This window comes from Crassostrea angulata, chromosome 5, assembly GCF_025612915.1.
Source record: "Crassostrea angulata isolate pt1a10 chromosome 5, ASM2561291v2, whole genome shotgun sequence".
Taxonomy (NCBI): Eukaryota; Metazoa; Mollusca; class Bivalvia; order Ostreida; family Ostreidae; genus Magallana; species Magallana angulata.
Window position 1 is genome coordinate 20,113,780 of NC_069115.1, and position 15,743 is coordinate 20,129,522.

The 15,743-nt window shown below is 36.3% G+C and overlaps 2 protein-coding genes across 2 annotated transcripts; both read left to right on the forward strand.

The window, feature by feature from the left end:
• Window positions 1–288: 288 nt before the first annotated feature.
• LOC128184694 (uncharacterized) lies at window positions 289–15,432 on the forward strand. Its single transcript, XM_052854265.1, has 2 exons — window positions 289–427; window positions 12,485–15,432. The coding sequence occupies exon 2, from the start codon at window positions 12,535–12,537 to the stop codon at window positions 14,710–14,712; it is 2,178 nt and encodes a 725-aa protein (XP_052710225.1). The 5' UTR covers window positions 289–427; window positions 12,485–12,534; the 3' UTR covers window positions 14,713–15,432.
• LOC128184698 (uncharacterized) lies at window positions 8,073–11,123 on the forward strand. Its single transcript, XM_052854270.1, has 2 exons — window positions 8,073–8,143; window positions 9,192–11,123. Exons 1-2 carry the CDS (start codon window positions 8,126–8,128, stop codon window positions 11,088–11,090), a joined length of 1,917 nt encoding a protein of 638 aa, XP_052710230.1. The 5' UTR covers window positions 8,073–8,125; the 3' UTR covers window positions 11,091–11,123.
• Window positions 15,433–15,743: the final 311 nt, after the last annotated feature.

Here is a 15,743-nt window from a genome sequence, read left to right on the forward strand (position 1 = left end):
TGCAGATGAAAGCTGTACATGCCATGTCAGTTGATCTGCAAGACAACAACTTCCTATTTTGAAAACTGCATGTATGAAGATTTTTCCTGCCATTTTCATCAAATGCAGTTTAAAATGGAAGAATAAAATTGTTTAAAAAATGAGCTCATATATTTTATCTTAGTCCCTTTAGGATTCACAATCAAAATCAAATGTTCCAAATAAAAACATTATTGACAACCGAGAATAATGAAATGTCGAGAGCTCGACACATTAGTTTCCCCAATTTCCAAATAAACTCTTCAGTAAAGAAAACAAGAAACGGTGTAAGCGTTCAGAAGGTGAAGGTCATCAAAACACAAACGCACGGGATGATCAAAATACGAGGACGTGTTAGATATCACGCAGGGTCACTGGCACGACAAACTATGAATGCACATCGATTAAGGTAGTTACGAAATGAATTTTCAAGATTTGAATGTGTAAATTGCTGACCAAAGTTTAGGCGAAACAGAGGGATTGACTGTTGGCATGATGATTATGATAATATTGGCATTTGCATCGAATATGAACAGGTGAGCTGCAAATGGTTTGCCAGCAAGTTTTTGTAGGTCTAATCATAGGTTGCAGATGGATTATTTATATTGATTTGTCTGTCATATTTCCTCTGTTGCCGTCGAGAACATAGTCATAATAGTGTTTTCCACTTTTTACGTAACTGGGAAAATTTAAATCGTATACAATAATACATGTGTGTAGATCCAATTAGCGGTACTGTAGTACAGGTGCAGTACAATCACTAGATTTAGCTATATAGTTTGATTTACCTACATAGATTATTTATCTACCTGAAGTAGGTTTGTTTGGCTACCTTTATGAAATTTTGCATTTTTTGTAAAATACAAAATGTCCCATGGACATGATTGAACTGCCAACCTTTATTAAATTGTGTACTGTGTAGTTTTAAAAAAGCAACCCAGAGCAAAAATAGTTAAAACATCATTGCTTTTGAGCAGTTTTAAGCAAAACATGCATTTCTATTGTTTGAGTCACGTGTGTATGATGAGGCATGGGTAAGTGTGATTACTTCACATTGTGCTGAATTATTACCAATCAATCATCATGTTAATGAGAACTGTACTTCTTTGTTATTCTATTTAAGAAGTACATTTACCTGTTTGTGGTAACACATTAACAGTTACACTAATTAGCCTGAAAATGTTTAGAACCTTGCTGCAATTGTGTTGAAAGAGCAACATTTTCAAGAGTGATTATATTACATGTATTGTAAACTTTTCAAATCAGTTCAAAGTTGAAAATTATCGCTGCAACTAAGTGCAACTTTTTGTACTCTAGGGTACTTCACTACACCTGTACACGAGACTTATACTTTTTAAGACACTACGTCACAAGATGGCGATTTAAGTGTTTTGTTAAGCTGTTTGTATCAATCGATTCAGATGCATATCATCATAGCTCCATCTTCGCTAGCCAAGGGTTTCCGATACACTACGCTTCTCGAGAAGCGTAGTGTATCGGAAACCCTTGGCTAGCGAAGATGCATAGCTCAGTAGTTAAAGTATCGGGCTAGTTAACCGCATGAGTTCGAATCGGCCTGGGGCTTTTGTTCAAATCCCAATGAAATTTTTTAAAAGATCATTTTTTATCTAAAATTGCACATTTTTTCGCCTATTTGACATAGATACTTCTTATCAATCATGCTTTCTATCATAATCAAGTAATTCTCTGCTGAATTGAGAAACTAATTCCAGGTGTAGTGAGGCACCTTATTAGGTAAATAAAGCTAAGTGTAGTAAGAAAGGAGGAATGAGCATATATATACAATGAAAACATATGGCTGCGTGGACCAGGAATAGAACCCGGGGACCCCTGTAACTCTAGTCAGGAGCTCTACCACTGAACTACCCAGGCCAATATTCACGATCCATATAGCCCCCAACTACTACATATGTAGATAAACTAAGCTACATAGCTAAATCTAGTGATTGTACTGAACCTGACTGTATAAATGTGTGATGGGCATACATTGTATTATTTTTCTCAATAAATGTATTAAATTTTGGAAAATAGCACACATACACTTTCTCCTCTCTCTCTCGCTTGTACATACATGTATTTATTATATGTATATATGAAAAAATTAAGAACCCATGCATATTCTTTTCCCTAGAGAGTTTCAGTAATTGATTTATGCTAATGGGGAACCACAACAACCTGTATGGCTTTAGAATGATTTTCTGATTTTCTGTTTATAACTCGACATGCATGCTTAGAGTTAGTTGAATGGTACGAAGGTGATTAGAACACTGTCACACAATGTTGTCATAAAAAGAGATTGATGATGCATGTATTGCTAGTTAAAGACTGAAGGGTCCTCCACACATACTGACACACCTGGGAAAAGTTCTGCTTATAAAACCCAAACTTCCCAATTACTTAAAGATATGGAATCTAGCATGTGTTTGACTTGAAAATGACAGAAAAAATATTTCAATTTTTGGGGGAAAAATCAATTTTTTAAATGGTATACATATGTACTATTATTCATGAAAATAAAAGTCCCTGGTGTATTTGAACTTGGGACCTGCAGATCAGTAGATTGAAGCTACACCCATTGCACCACGGAGGTAAACAACAAAATTTGGCTATAAAAGCTGTTTCACAATGTGTTCAATTTGCCATGTTGTGACATACTGTCATAAAAAGTAGAAGTCACGGGACATTGAGGATCCTTAAATCCAAGTTGGTCTAACTGTCTTTTGTTGATTTTGAATCTGTCCCTACATCCATGCAGTACTTGTTATTGTTCATTTCTTTCTCCACTGATTTCCTTCAGGTCTCTTTTTTCTGGTCCCCCATTTCGTCTTGAATTACATATTTATTGCAAGTTGGTGGCGGTTTCTGAATGCTGTCCTTGGAATTGAGGTGGGTGCGGCTACATACATGTCTATAAACCAAAGCCAACTGATTTTAATTACATGATTGTGTAGAGAAAGAAGACAAAAATGTTTTTTCTAAGTAGCTCAGTCGTAATGACGTAATGATACGTTATTGATGTTATATATATTGTCTTTCTGTGACATAAGTAACATTCTGTGTACAATAAAAAATGATTTTTCTAGCCAATATCAGGAAAAGTTACAACCAGAATTAAATTTTAATTAATATATAAATCATAAATTATATACTTGTAGTAATATGATTATAATATTTATATACCGGTACATGCAAAGGATTCACTTTAATTAACAGTATAATTTTTAATGATAGCTCCCTTGTTATATGCAACTTCAGGCAGAGTAATCTGTGACCTATATATATAATTATATATAAAACTCGATCTTGGACTTTCTATCATCTTGATTTACTGGTACTGTTGCATCATATGAATCTGTATAAACACCTAGTTATTACCCACCACACTATATATTAATAGATAAATGCTATCAGGATGTCTACATTGCAAAGTTCAAGTAGATGTGATATATATAAATCCCATATTGTATCCTATGTGTTTCTGCAGTTTGAAGAAAATGAATTGATGGGACCAGCTAGCTCATGCAGTTATGTATATTAACTGACAGTCACTTTAGCTGTATGTATTTTAGCAAAATTAGGCCATCAAATATTAATTCCTTGGTTCTCAGGCCCAGACGCATCTGATTAAACTTTGGACATTGCCCATTTTCATTACTTAACAATGAATAACATAAAATTTCTGTAAAGCGCTTGCGAATTCTGGAAAAACATTGGATTTAGGACCACATAGAACCATTTTAAGAAGACCTTGGACTTTCGGAAGGGCTTAGCTATCTATTCCTTGTGTCAAAACAAGTTACAAATGAAGGGAATTCAAGTGAAATATGCACCGATTGCGTAGTCTTAGCTCAAAAACCAGACAAATCTTGTTAATTTCAAAGAGCCATGGCTGAGTGGCTAGCATTGAAATAGACAGGCCTACATCACATTGCTGTTTGACACAACTACCCAAAGTCCAAGCTCTTGTTAAAATAGTTATATTAGATACACAAGTCACTAAAACGCTTGACTTTAATAAAGATTGAACATTATTGTAATCTTCAGCATGTTCAAGGAACTGTTTTTTCCATTCGTGGAGTTGTTGATGTTTTGCAGTAAATGCGTTGTGCGGCTCATAATTATCATTTTTACAGAAAAAAACTGAGGTTTACACGAGACATGTAACAACATATCATAAAAAGAATCTCTCATGATTTGCGATGGTATAGGATTTTTTATCCAACTTGTTGTGTGTCTTTCTATATCTGAATTATTTACCAATTACAAGGCTTGGGGATGGAAAACACACAACTTGTTGGATAAAATCATATACCATCGGAAATCAATGCATGAGGGATCCTATATATATTGGATTTATACCCTGTTTTATATTAATTTGCACATAATACTACATGTAGCTGTTATGATTAGTAAGGTTTTTTCTAAATTGATCTCAACTTGTACACAGTATTTATTCCATCATATTCATCGTGGCCAAAATTGCAATATCTTCGTAAAATGCATAGATACCATCAAAAAATGTCCTTTTATGTTATTTCATTTATAAGGTATGATGGATAAATAACATTTTTATGATAAAAAAAATTCTTTGAGGCTGAGAATCGGAAAACCTTTTAAAACTAGATTTTTTTCTGTTCATTTCGTACATCTTCAGCATGTATAAGGAGTGAACATTAATTGATAAGATTTTTATAAGTTATCACACTTATAATGCATTATTTACATGTATATATATTAGGTAAGGTAGGCAAAAAAAATTTGATAATAATACCTTATGATTATACCATTTAAAAGGTGATAACTACTGACAGCTGTTGTTAATGATGTGGATATAATCTGTATGTATGTATGTGACTGTTGGGTATAAAGTAAACATTCATTTAAAATCTGAAATTTTGAAAATCCTGAGTGATAATTCATTATTAAATAACATCGTGGAATGAAGTCATGATTCATATATAAAGTATAATTGCTGTTTTTAAAGATCCTGAGGTCGCCTGAGTCATTCAGGTAAACTTAATGCACTATAACCTAATGTTCATGCATGAAGCCATCCACCAGAATTGCTTATCTCAAGGCCATTGTCTGGGGCCTCAGGCCCAAGGATGGGGCTTATATGACCATAAAGTAAAATATATTATTTAGAATTAGAAAATCCACTCCTCATCAGCCACAGCAAAGGGAGAAAATTGAATGCCCGATTTATGATATACCCTTAACCTGAATCATGAAATACATGACACCCTGGCCCCACCATCAACTCTCCTCAAGTCAGTATTCAGCCTCTTGTCTGAGTTTGCACCTCAAACTTAAGCACTATTCTTACAAGGAATAGAGTTGAAGACCAAGTTGAGTGACTTGAAAATTTTGGTGACGGCGGGGCCTGGACCCTATTGTAACTGGTCTTTGTCTGTCCTCATTGCATGGTCGTGGGTTTAACAATTTTTCCATTTTTAATGTCTTGAAAACTACAAACTAAGCCAGTTGTTACCATTTTTAGTGTAATCATGTCTCTTTGGTACGATCAATTTCTGTAAAAAAATAGTGGAATCATACTTGATGGATGTAAATACACTGTTATAGTATAAAATTGTAATGGTTGGGGTTATATAAACTGTTGATTTGGCCTCGATGGTAGCTCAGTGGAAGAGCTACTGACTGGAATTGCAGGGTCTCGGGTTTGATTCCCAATCCAGCCATATGTAAATTACATTTTTATACCATTATACTCATTCCTACTTTTCTATTTACTTTACAACAGATATGTTCTAAGGGGTATACCCTTTTTCACCCGATGTTCTGTGAACCAACTTGTATCCACAAGTGAAAAAATTTCACGAGGTTCGCAAAAGCCGCATTGTTGTTTATATTTCTCGCTGCAAACCAGTCCTTGTCAAATGGTTGTGCTAACAACACATGTCTGGGTACAACTTTTTCATGAAAATTAGTTGTCGCAAACCAGTTTATCTTCAGTACCGGTAAATCGCGAAATAATGTTGTCGCAAATAAATTGGTTTACAGTATATCATTATCATGACTATCATTTTGAATGATCAGTTTGTTAACTATAGATCTGCATGCTTAATTGTATGATGATCATAATTTGCATCTTGTCATAGCTTAATTCATTTCTGATTCAAATGTTGAGGAACAGCAAGAGTCAGTGCTAAAAATTGTTTTAAATAAATCTACCAATTTGTTACATCTGTTCAATATGATCTAAATTTACCTTGATCGAGTTGCTTCTTTTTATACCCCCCGCAAACAAAGTTTGGGGGGGTATATAGGAATCACCCTGTCCGTCCGTCCGTCTGTCTGTGTCTGTCCGTCCGTCTGTCTGCAATCGTGTCCGGTCCATATCTTTCTTATGGAGAAACATTGGAAGTTCTTACTTCACACAAAGATTGCTTATGTCCTAAGGGTGTTTCATGACCTTGACCCATTCGGGCAAGGTCAAGGTCACTGGCAGAAAAAATGCAAAATTCGTGTCCAGTCCATATCTTTCTTATGGGGAAACATGGAAGTTTCTACTTCACATGAAGAATGCTTATGACCTAAGGGTGTGTCATGACCTTGACCCAAGGTCATTTGGGCAAGGTCAAGGTCACTGGCAGAAAAAATGCAAAATTCGTGTCTGGTCCATATCTTTCTTATGGGGAAACATTGGAAGTTCTTACTACACACAAAGATTGCTTATGATCTAAAGGTGTGTCATGATCTTGACCCAAGGTCATTCGGGCAAGGTCAAGGTCACTGGCAAAAAAAAATGCAAAATTCGTGTCCGGTCCATATCTTTCTTATGGGGAAACATTGGAAGTTCTTACTTCACACAAAGATTGCTTATGATTAAAGGGTGTGTCATGACCTTGACCCAAGGTCAATTGAGAAAGTTCAAGGTCATTGTTTCAAAAAAGCTAAATTCTGTCTGTGTCATGTCTTGTATTAATGGAAATATAAGAAGCTAAAAATTAACAGTTTTCAAAAATAAAGCAGTTGTTATTTATAGAAAATGGACAGTGAAATAGATTCATCCAATATTTTCTGTAATAGCAAAAATACACGCGTTATGATTTTTTTCTTAGCGGGGGGTATCAATTGTGAGCTTGCTCACAGTACCTCTAGTTTACTTTTATCATTATTTACTTCAAAACTGTCACCATGAGATCATCAAATTATCAAGTTGCTTTGATATTTACACATAAAACTTATTTGTGAATAAGCACTAATTATATTTTGTAGGTAGTTAAACTTTTGACTTTCAGAAATTCACACCCCAGATATCCCTCCCATCCTCCGTTATGTTCGACATTTAGAGTTGTTAATTGTTTTAACTTACATCTAAAATGTGTTAATTGAGGAAATACATGTTTTCTGTTACCACACTATGAATATTAATCAAAACAACTAGACGCTCGTTGCGAGCAACGAAAAGTTTTCCGTTTAAGTGCACCATAAAGTAGACTTTAGGGATAGTTGTTCTTTTCTATCATTTCTAAACACGTCATCAAATTCCATTTAACCCTCTATAAAAATAAAAATATAAAAATAAAACTTATTTGTGAATAAGCACTAATAATATTTTGTAGGTAGTAAACTTTTGACTCTTAAAAATTCACACCCCAGATATCCCTCCCATCCTCCGTTATGTTCGACATTTAGAGTTGTTAATTGTTTTAACTTACATCTTAAGTGTGTTAAGTGAGGAAATACATGTTTTCTGTTACCACACTATGAATATTAATCAAAACAACTAGACGCTCGTTGCGAGCAACGAAAGGTCTTCCGTTTAAGTGCACCATAAAGTAGACTTTAGGGATAGTTGTTCTTTTCTATCATTTCTAAACACGTCATCAAATTCCATTTAACCCTCTATAAAAATTTCAATAGACATATGATTATACTTATTAATAAATGGACCGCTCTCTGACAAAACCGGGCTTATTGACATCGCTATTATGACGTAGAAAATCGCACTTGAAAAGTTGACGTCATTTTGCTGTTTCATGCTTTCAGCACATGTCAGTATAATCAATATTTAGTACGGGTTTAAAGAGTGCAGTGTCGTTGTGGAACATTTTGTTCAGGGATGGATTTCGAAATTGAGGTAAGCAAATATTTTTTACTAAACAAGATGTATGTTTTATTGACAATAGGCGTTAATTATTATGTTAAAGGTCATTGACTTACGGAGAGCCATTTTTAAGATTGCCGTCTCTGTTATGTTGACAGAATGTTCTTTTAGCTGTTCGTTCGCTCATATATGCTATATAAGTAAAGTAATGTGTATCAGTAATACAAAATTCACAAAATCAGCCGAAGCCGGTATTTTGATAATGTTTGAACTAAACGAACTTTCTGCATGAAAATTGCAAAGTTTTGTTCATCGATGCAATTATACATTGTCTGTGTATTTAAATATTGTACAAGCATTAGTATCCTTAAGAATAGTACTTTTAGAGTATTTTAGGGTAAAATGAGTAGATAAAAAATGTGTTTTAAAGTAAGAAGGCAAACTTCTTTATTAGTTGTAGATAGTTTGCAAAAATATGACACTATTAGTTTCATCAGGAGATTGTAGTGTCCGTGGCGCAGTATGTTAGGTCGTTCTGCTGATGATCGTTACGTTTTGCTATCGGGTGTTCAAATCCCCGTGACATCGCATTTTTTTTTCTTCAGTAGCATTTTGAATTTATTTCTTCCTATAATATATTTGGTTAAACAATAAATTTAACAATTATAAAATTTATTTACCAACATTTTTCTTACTCAGGAAAATAACATGTGAATCTTATTGCACATTAATTTTTCTGTCAAAATTAAAAAAAAAAAAACCAACAATTAAACAAGCTCTGGGAAAAGAAATCATAAATAGCGGATTTAATATGTATATATTCTTAATGTAATAAGGACAAAAACCAGTTTATTATATGTACTTAATGTTCGTAGTTTTCTTCTCTCTGAGTATTAATTATAATTGTTTATTTAGTCAATTTTATCACGACAACCCACAATTATTAAGTATTGACATACACCAATTTAATAGAAAAAATTGAAAAAAAAAACATTCTAGGGTTTGCGTTTTTCATTAAATGTTACAGTGTAATTATTGTTTTCATATTCGTGTAAAATATTTATTTTTATTTTATTTTCAGGAGCTAGAGAATTTCTTTTCTCAGCACTTTGGATGGACTCCAAACAGCACTCCTGCAGCTTCCCAGGTCACTGATCATGAAGATTCATCAGATGACGTGGACGACGATGGACCGGCTGATGACACTATTGATTTAGATCGACGGGTTATGCAGTTTCTTGATGATGCTGTCTTGTCGGATCCAAATTCAGATGATGGAGACAATGACGAAAATGAATACCAGAGAAGCTCAGCGTCCATTGAGAATGTACCTCTACCCCATGATGATCCTGATCTGTTCAGAATCAGAGAGGTAAAGATTCGTGGCTGCGGCTGTAAGAACAAGTGCGTTTCTATCTTCAGCGATGATACTTTGTACTCGCACATCCTAAACATGAGAGAAATGTCAAAGGAAGAAAAAGACATGTACATCATGGGATCGCTTGTGGACAGCTGCAAAGAAACGACAAAACGGGGAAAGAAAAGAATACGTTCCAGGCAGACTTTCATGTTTTCCGGGGAAAAGGTTTGCAGAAATACGTTCCTGCTTGTCTATGATATAGGGAAGCATTTTCTTCATAATATCATCACCCATAAGAATACACATGGAGTAACACCACGCAAGCATGGGAACCTAGGAAAGAAACCTAGCCATTCGCTACAATATGATGACATTAAGTTAGTTGTACAGTTCATCTCTAGTTATGCAGATGACTTTGGGTTACCACAACCAGCTGCCCCAAGAGGAAGAGATGACACTCCTCCCATATACATTCCATCCGATACAACGAAGAAGGACGTCCACGAGAAATATGTTGAAAGCTGTCCGAACGACCGACATGTGCGATATTCCACATTTTGCAACATCTGGAATCAGTGTCTTCCGCATATTAGAATAGCCAAACCAAGGGACGATGTATGTGCCACTTGTGAAAAACTTAGGAAAAGTGTTTTAGATGCAGTTTCAGAGGAGGAAAAGTTGGAGGCAGCAAGAAAGATGCAGGAACACATCACACATGCACAGGCTGAAAGGAAAGTGTACAACGATTGTGTGAAAAGGTCCCGGGACACATACCATTCACAAGACAGATTCGTCCATTACACGTTTGACTTCAGTCAGAATGTATGCATTCCTCATCATTCGCGGCAAATGGGCCCCCTGTACTTTCAGACACTTCGAAAAGTCCATATATTTGGTGTCCGCTCCGATGGAGAACCAAAACAACTGAACTTTCTTATAAACGAAAATGAAACTATCGGACCAGATGGAACCAAAGTGCATGGACCAGATTCTGTGATTTCTATGTTGGACTGGGCCTTACAAAACCACAATTCGGGCGAAACGTCATGCACAATACACGCTGATAACTGCTGTGGCCAGAATAAGAACCAGTATGTCATTGGATATTTTATGTGGCGAGTAATGACAAAGCAACACAACAGAATAGAGTTCAAGATGCAGATCCCCGGACACGCACGGTGCCTCATCGATGGAGGATTTGCTCTTCTCAAGAAGTTGTATAGGCGGTGTGATTGTGATAGCATTGGCCAACTTGAAGATGTTGTTAACAGATCATCTACTACTAACACTGCTGTGCGATATCCAGCGTGGCAATGGAGATCCTGGAAAGAGTATCTGGGCCAGTTTTTCAAACCAGTGAAGGGTATCCGCCAGTACCAACACTTTTCGTTCGATTCTAATGAGCCAGGCATTGTAACGGCGAAGAAGACTTGTGACGGAACCGAGGAGAAGATTGAGATTTTGAAAGATCAGGGATTTCAATTCAGAGAAATAAGAAGACCGGATGTACTTCCCGCTGGTGGACTGTCTGAATCTAGGGTGCGTTATCTCTACTCGCATGTGAGACCATTTGTGAGACCTGCTTTCCAGGAGGAGACGTGCCCCTCTACAGTCCAGTAGTAAACTTACTGAACTGAAACTTTACTTTTACACATTTTGATGTAAGCACTTTTTTCATGAGATGGTGGACTTTTTATTGTATAAATCTGATTTTTATAATAGAATTCATATATTAATTACACATTGAATATGATTTGAATATATAAGTTAACAAATATGAATTTGAAGAATGATTTAAAGTGAAGGATAATTAAAATCAAATTCCTATTTTATGCTATGATTGTTTGTGTTTATTTTTTTTAATTCCTACTTGGAGAAAAAAATGATCAAATATGATTAACTACCGGATAATTTACTAAAGCTTTAAAAAAAAAAGAAATAATGTAGTTCTATAAATTATACAACTTTAAAAAAATTAACTTAGCACATATCTGAATGAAAAAAAAAAAATGTGCGCAACGTCAAGGTAATTTAAGTGACGTCATGACGTCCCAGTTATGAAGGATATCAAAACAACGTTTTTCAAAAGCTTGTAACAAGAAAACTAGATGGAATACAAGTTCCAAATTTGGAAATATTATTCTGTTGACCCATTCCCTCATTTTCCAATAAAAAACCAATTTTTGATAAAAATGTCATTAAGACCCCTTTTTCCAGAGAGCGGTCCAAATTATAATTTAAAAAGTCACTATTATTGTGATTTTTTAATAAAACTAAATTGGAAATAAGTAAAATCTATCATTTCAAATATAAAATCATAAACCTTAACGGAATTAAGGACGAAAAAATATTCAGCACTTGGGGACTGAACCCGGGTTGCCTGGGCACAATTCTACCACTCTAACGACTGAGCTACGTGGACTCTCGCTTCAGGACTTTGGAGCCCAAAATCCTGAGAATGCGTGGATTGACTTTAAAACAAATTTCATATTCGAAAGTTTTGAGAGAGTCTCAAATATACTACTATAAATTTATAGTGTAAACTAAGTATACTAGCAAGATGAATTATGTGTTTATACTGAAATACAGGTGGGCAGCTGTATGCACATTCACACAACTGCACTAAGAGCAGAAATGTTTATCTGAAAAATCTGATATTTTGAAAATTATTGATATTTTACAAGGTTCAAATACATCCATTGGCAAGAGTCAGTTTAGGCTATTGCACTATCTCTTCTTTTTTTTAAATTTAATATGAAATGCATTTTACCGGGAAAAGATAATTAATTTTGTAAAATGTGTAAAAACTGAATTAAACCACATTTATTAGAAGTACTGTACTATGGTAAAAGCCAGCCCCCCAAAAAATTGTTTTTATCGTACATGCATGTTAAAACATCAATTTTATATACAGTTATGATCTTATCTTTTTATATGAACAATGTACAAGAATTTTAAACCTTGAAGCACAGCTGGTTGATGATAATCTTTTGCATCTCATTGTTTCGTTTCAGATAAAGGAACAGTGAGAGTTGCTCAGTAAAACAAAGGTCGACCATCCACCATGGCTAACATCATTGAGTTCACCTCCAGTTGCTTTTTCTACTTGAACCAATACTTCCGGGCATTTTGGCCAATCAAGATTTTGTTTGGCCCGACTTTGCGACCTCCATCTACCGAGACGGAGCTCAGAATCGTGCGAGCCATCTATCTCCTAAGACACCAGGACAATTTGGAGGCGGTAATGGAGATAGCGAGTTCTCTCCCCAAGGACGAGGACATCCACAGTGTGTTTGACCAGCACACCAAATACAACCTCCTGCAGTTGGCGGTGATCAACAACACCAAGGAGTTGGTAAACAAGTTAGTGCAACACAGCTACGGACATCTTAATCTGAAGTGCAACACCCCGGAACACCTGGCCGCTTACCTGGGGCATTACGGTATTCTGGAAGTGCTGCTGGAGAAGGGAGGGGGAGGGAGTGAACAGATCGCAGGGATGTGTTACCCAGGGCCCCACTCCCCCGTGGAAGTGCACAAGATTCTTGGCCTTCTGGATTACTCCTATTACAAGTGTCAGCTTAATGTGGACTTGCCGGTTTTCTACGCAATCTCCCGGGACAATGTGAGCTGTGTGAAGCTTCTTCTTACCCACATGCAGACTGAAGGAGTCAACTTGCCCTCTCCCTCTCGCCTTCTTCACTTCGCGTGCTGTAAAGGAACTATCGACTGTCTTCGCTACTTCGTCGAGAAATACCCAAACGAAGTGAACTCTCTGAATTCCAAGAAGGAGACTCCTCTTCTTCAGGCTGTGGTGTGGGGAAGAGAGTGTGCTAAATGTCTCATTGATAATGGTGCTGACGTGAAAAGCGTCTCTAAGACAGGTGAAACGGCCCTTCACCGACTCTACTGTAACGACATTGATGGCTTGTTCACCATCTACGACACTACCAAGTACTTACTGACAACTGGTATTGAACAGTTGGTCAACGAAGTGAACACTTCAATGGAAACACCCCTGCATTACCTGGTGACGCATGTGTCGTTCATTGGAGGAAATCTTCTCCATCCTAACCAAGCTCAGAACCACGTCACTCGATTACAGTTACAGCCGGACTACCAAGACCAGGTTATACAGTCACTGGAACTCCTGCTGAAGTTCAATGCCGACCCGCTGAGGGAAAACCGATTTGGTCTCCAGCCCATGAACAAACTAATGCATGTGACTTTGAAATCCTGTGGATCGCTTGGCGACTTAGTGCCTGACTGTGTTAAGTTTTCTATCGACTCCAAATATCTCTACAAAAATGACTACCGACATCTAAATAGTGCTCTTGAAGTTCTCCTGAAGCATGGATCGGACCCCAACAGTCTTTGCTCTGAGGGTCATTCCTCATATCTCATGTATCTCCAGTGTTTATTGGAAAACAATATTGTGGAGCTGTGCAACCAGGCCCAAGGGGTCATCTCCTCATTACTCACACTGTTAAAACATGGTTCCAAAGTCAATTTTCAGATGAATAATGGATCCACATGTTCCTCTATTCTGGCCAAGTTTGCAGCCAGGTACTTTACGATACCATCATCCGAAGACTCTCAAATTCTACGAGACCAGTTCTCTGATCTCGTTTGTGAAGTTCTGAAGGCCCACTTTATACATGGGCTGAATCCCAATGTGTTAACTAGTGCTAAGAGTCATTATTTGAAAGGGGGAACTGGAAATGCCATGATTGAATTTGTTCATCTGTCAAAGCTTGCCAAAAATCCGGCGGACTTTGTCACGATACGTCGCTGGTTAACGGTGATCCTACAATGGGGCGGGGATCCTGATGTCGAACCTTACCAATCAGAGCCCATTATATGCCATTCCCAGAGTTCCATATTCCTCCGTCATCAGGGCACTCAGCCAGTGGGACATTACATTCACGAAATGAAGGACGAAGAGACACTCTATAAGGACGGTTACGCTGAGGAACTACTGATGTTGTTTTATCGAACCATGAGTCACAAGGAACTGTACGATTGTCTGAATTCCACGCGCTCCATGACAAGATTTCATCCAATGGGAGCAGTCGGAAAGAAACTGTTGCAGATTTTAAGTTCCATGACGGAGAGTCCGAGAAGCTTGTCTGACATTTCCCGCGTTGCGATTTACAAATCTATTGACCGACAACTTGCTTTGAAAGTGCCTCTTTTGCCTATTCCCAATTTAATGAAAAAGTATCTCCTTGAAGTTCAATAAGGTGTGTTGTGTAACAAAGTGATTAATATGCTTGCACAAGTTTTTACATTAAGCAAGATAGATTACATGTTAGACAAATACTGTAATATCCCCATTAACTGTCCAGGTTGCAGTTTGATAATCTTGTACAAGATAGATATGTAAGTTTCATATATGTTTCAAATTTTGCAGTTTAGAGGATGTAATGAAATTGTGCTGTTGAATTTTGTCTAAGAAAGTAATATTGCTTCACTATGATCATAGTATTCTTTTTTATGATAAAGTATAATGGGTGGTTATAATTAAGTTAATTATATGAACAATTACAAATAGTAGCCTTTATGTCAATGACATACAAATTCACAAAAGTCTCTCTGGTGGAAAAAAAACCCAAATTATTAAATACAATATCCATATGATTAAATTGAAAGTTGTGAACCCTAAAAATTCGGAAGTAGTGCAAATTTTTTAATGGTTTTTTGAAGAAAAAATTAAAATAGAAGACTGTATAAGCGAGTTTTTTTTTCAAACAAAGGTGAAAGCTCTTGGCTCATTATTGGGATGAAACTGTATATATATTTAGCAAGCATACAGTGCTGCATCTACTGAATGACAATTATTGTTGTTTTCTGCATTGAACAAAAAAACCCAGAAAACATTGTTCTTCAGTGATTATTTTTGAAGTTGGTATACATATGTATTTTTGTTATATTTGGTGTTGAATTAAAAAATCTAATTTGATACATGTATGAGCAGTTATTTTTTTTATTTCTATTCAATATTCTGTAAAAACTTTGATACGTGCCATGTGCAGATCTAGGGAAGGGGGGGGGGTCCAAACTCCCCCTGGGAAATTCACACCCAAGAAATTCATTATAAAAGTGAAAAAAGACTTCGGACCCCTCTCCCCGTCCCAGCACAGACAGAATTGTCCCTCGGATTCAACCCCCATCCCCTTTCCCAAGGAAATTATTTTTGGAAGCGTGTAGGAATGTATACTCTGGCTTACACTTTTTTATTGAAATCAAAAATGAATTTTTAATATTAGATAA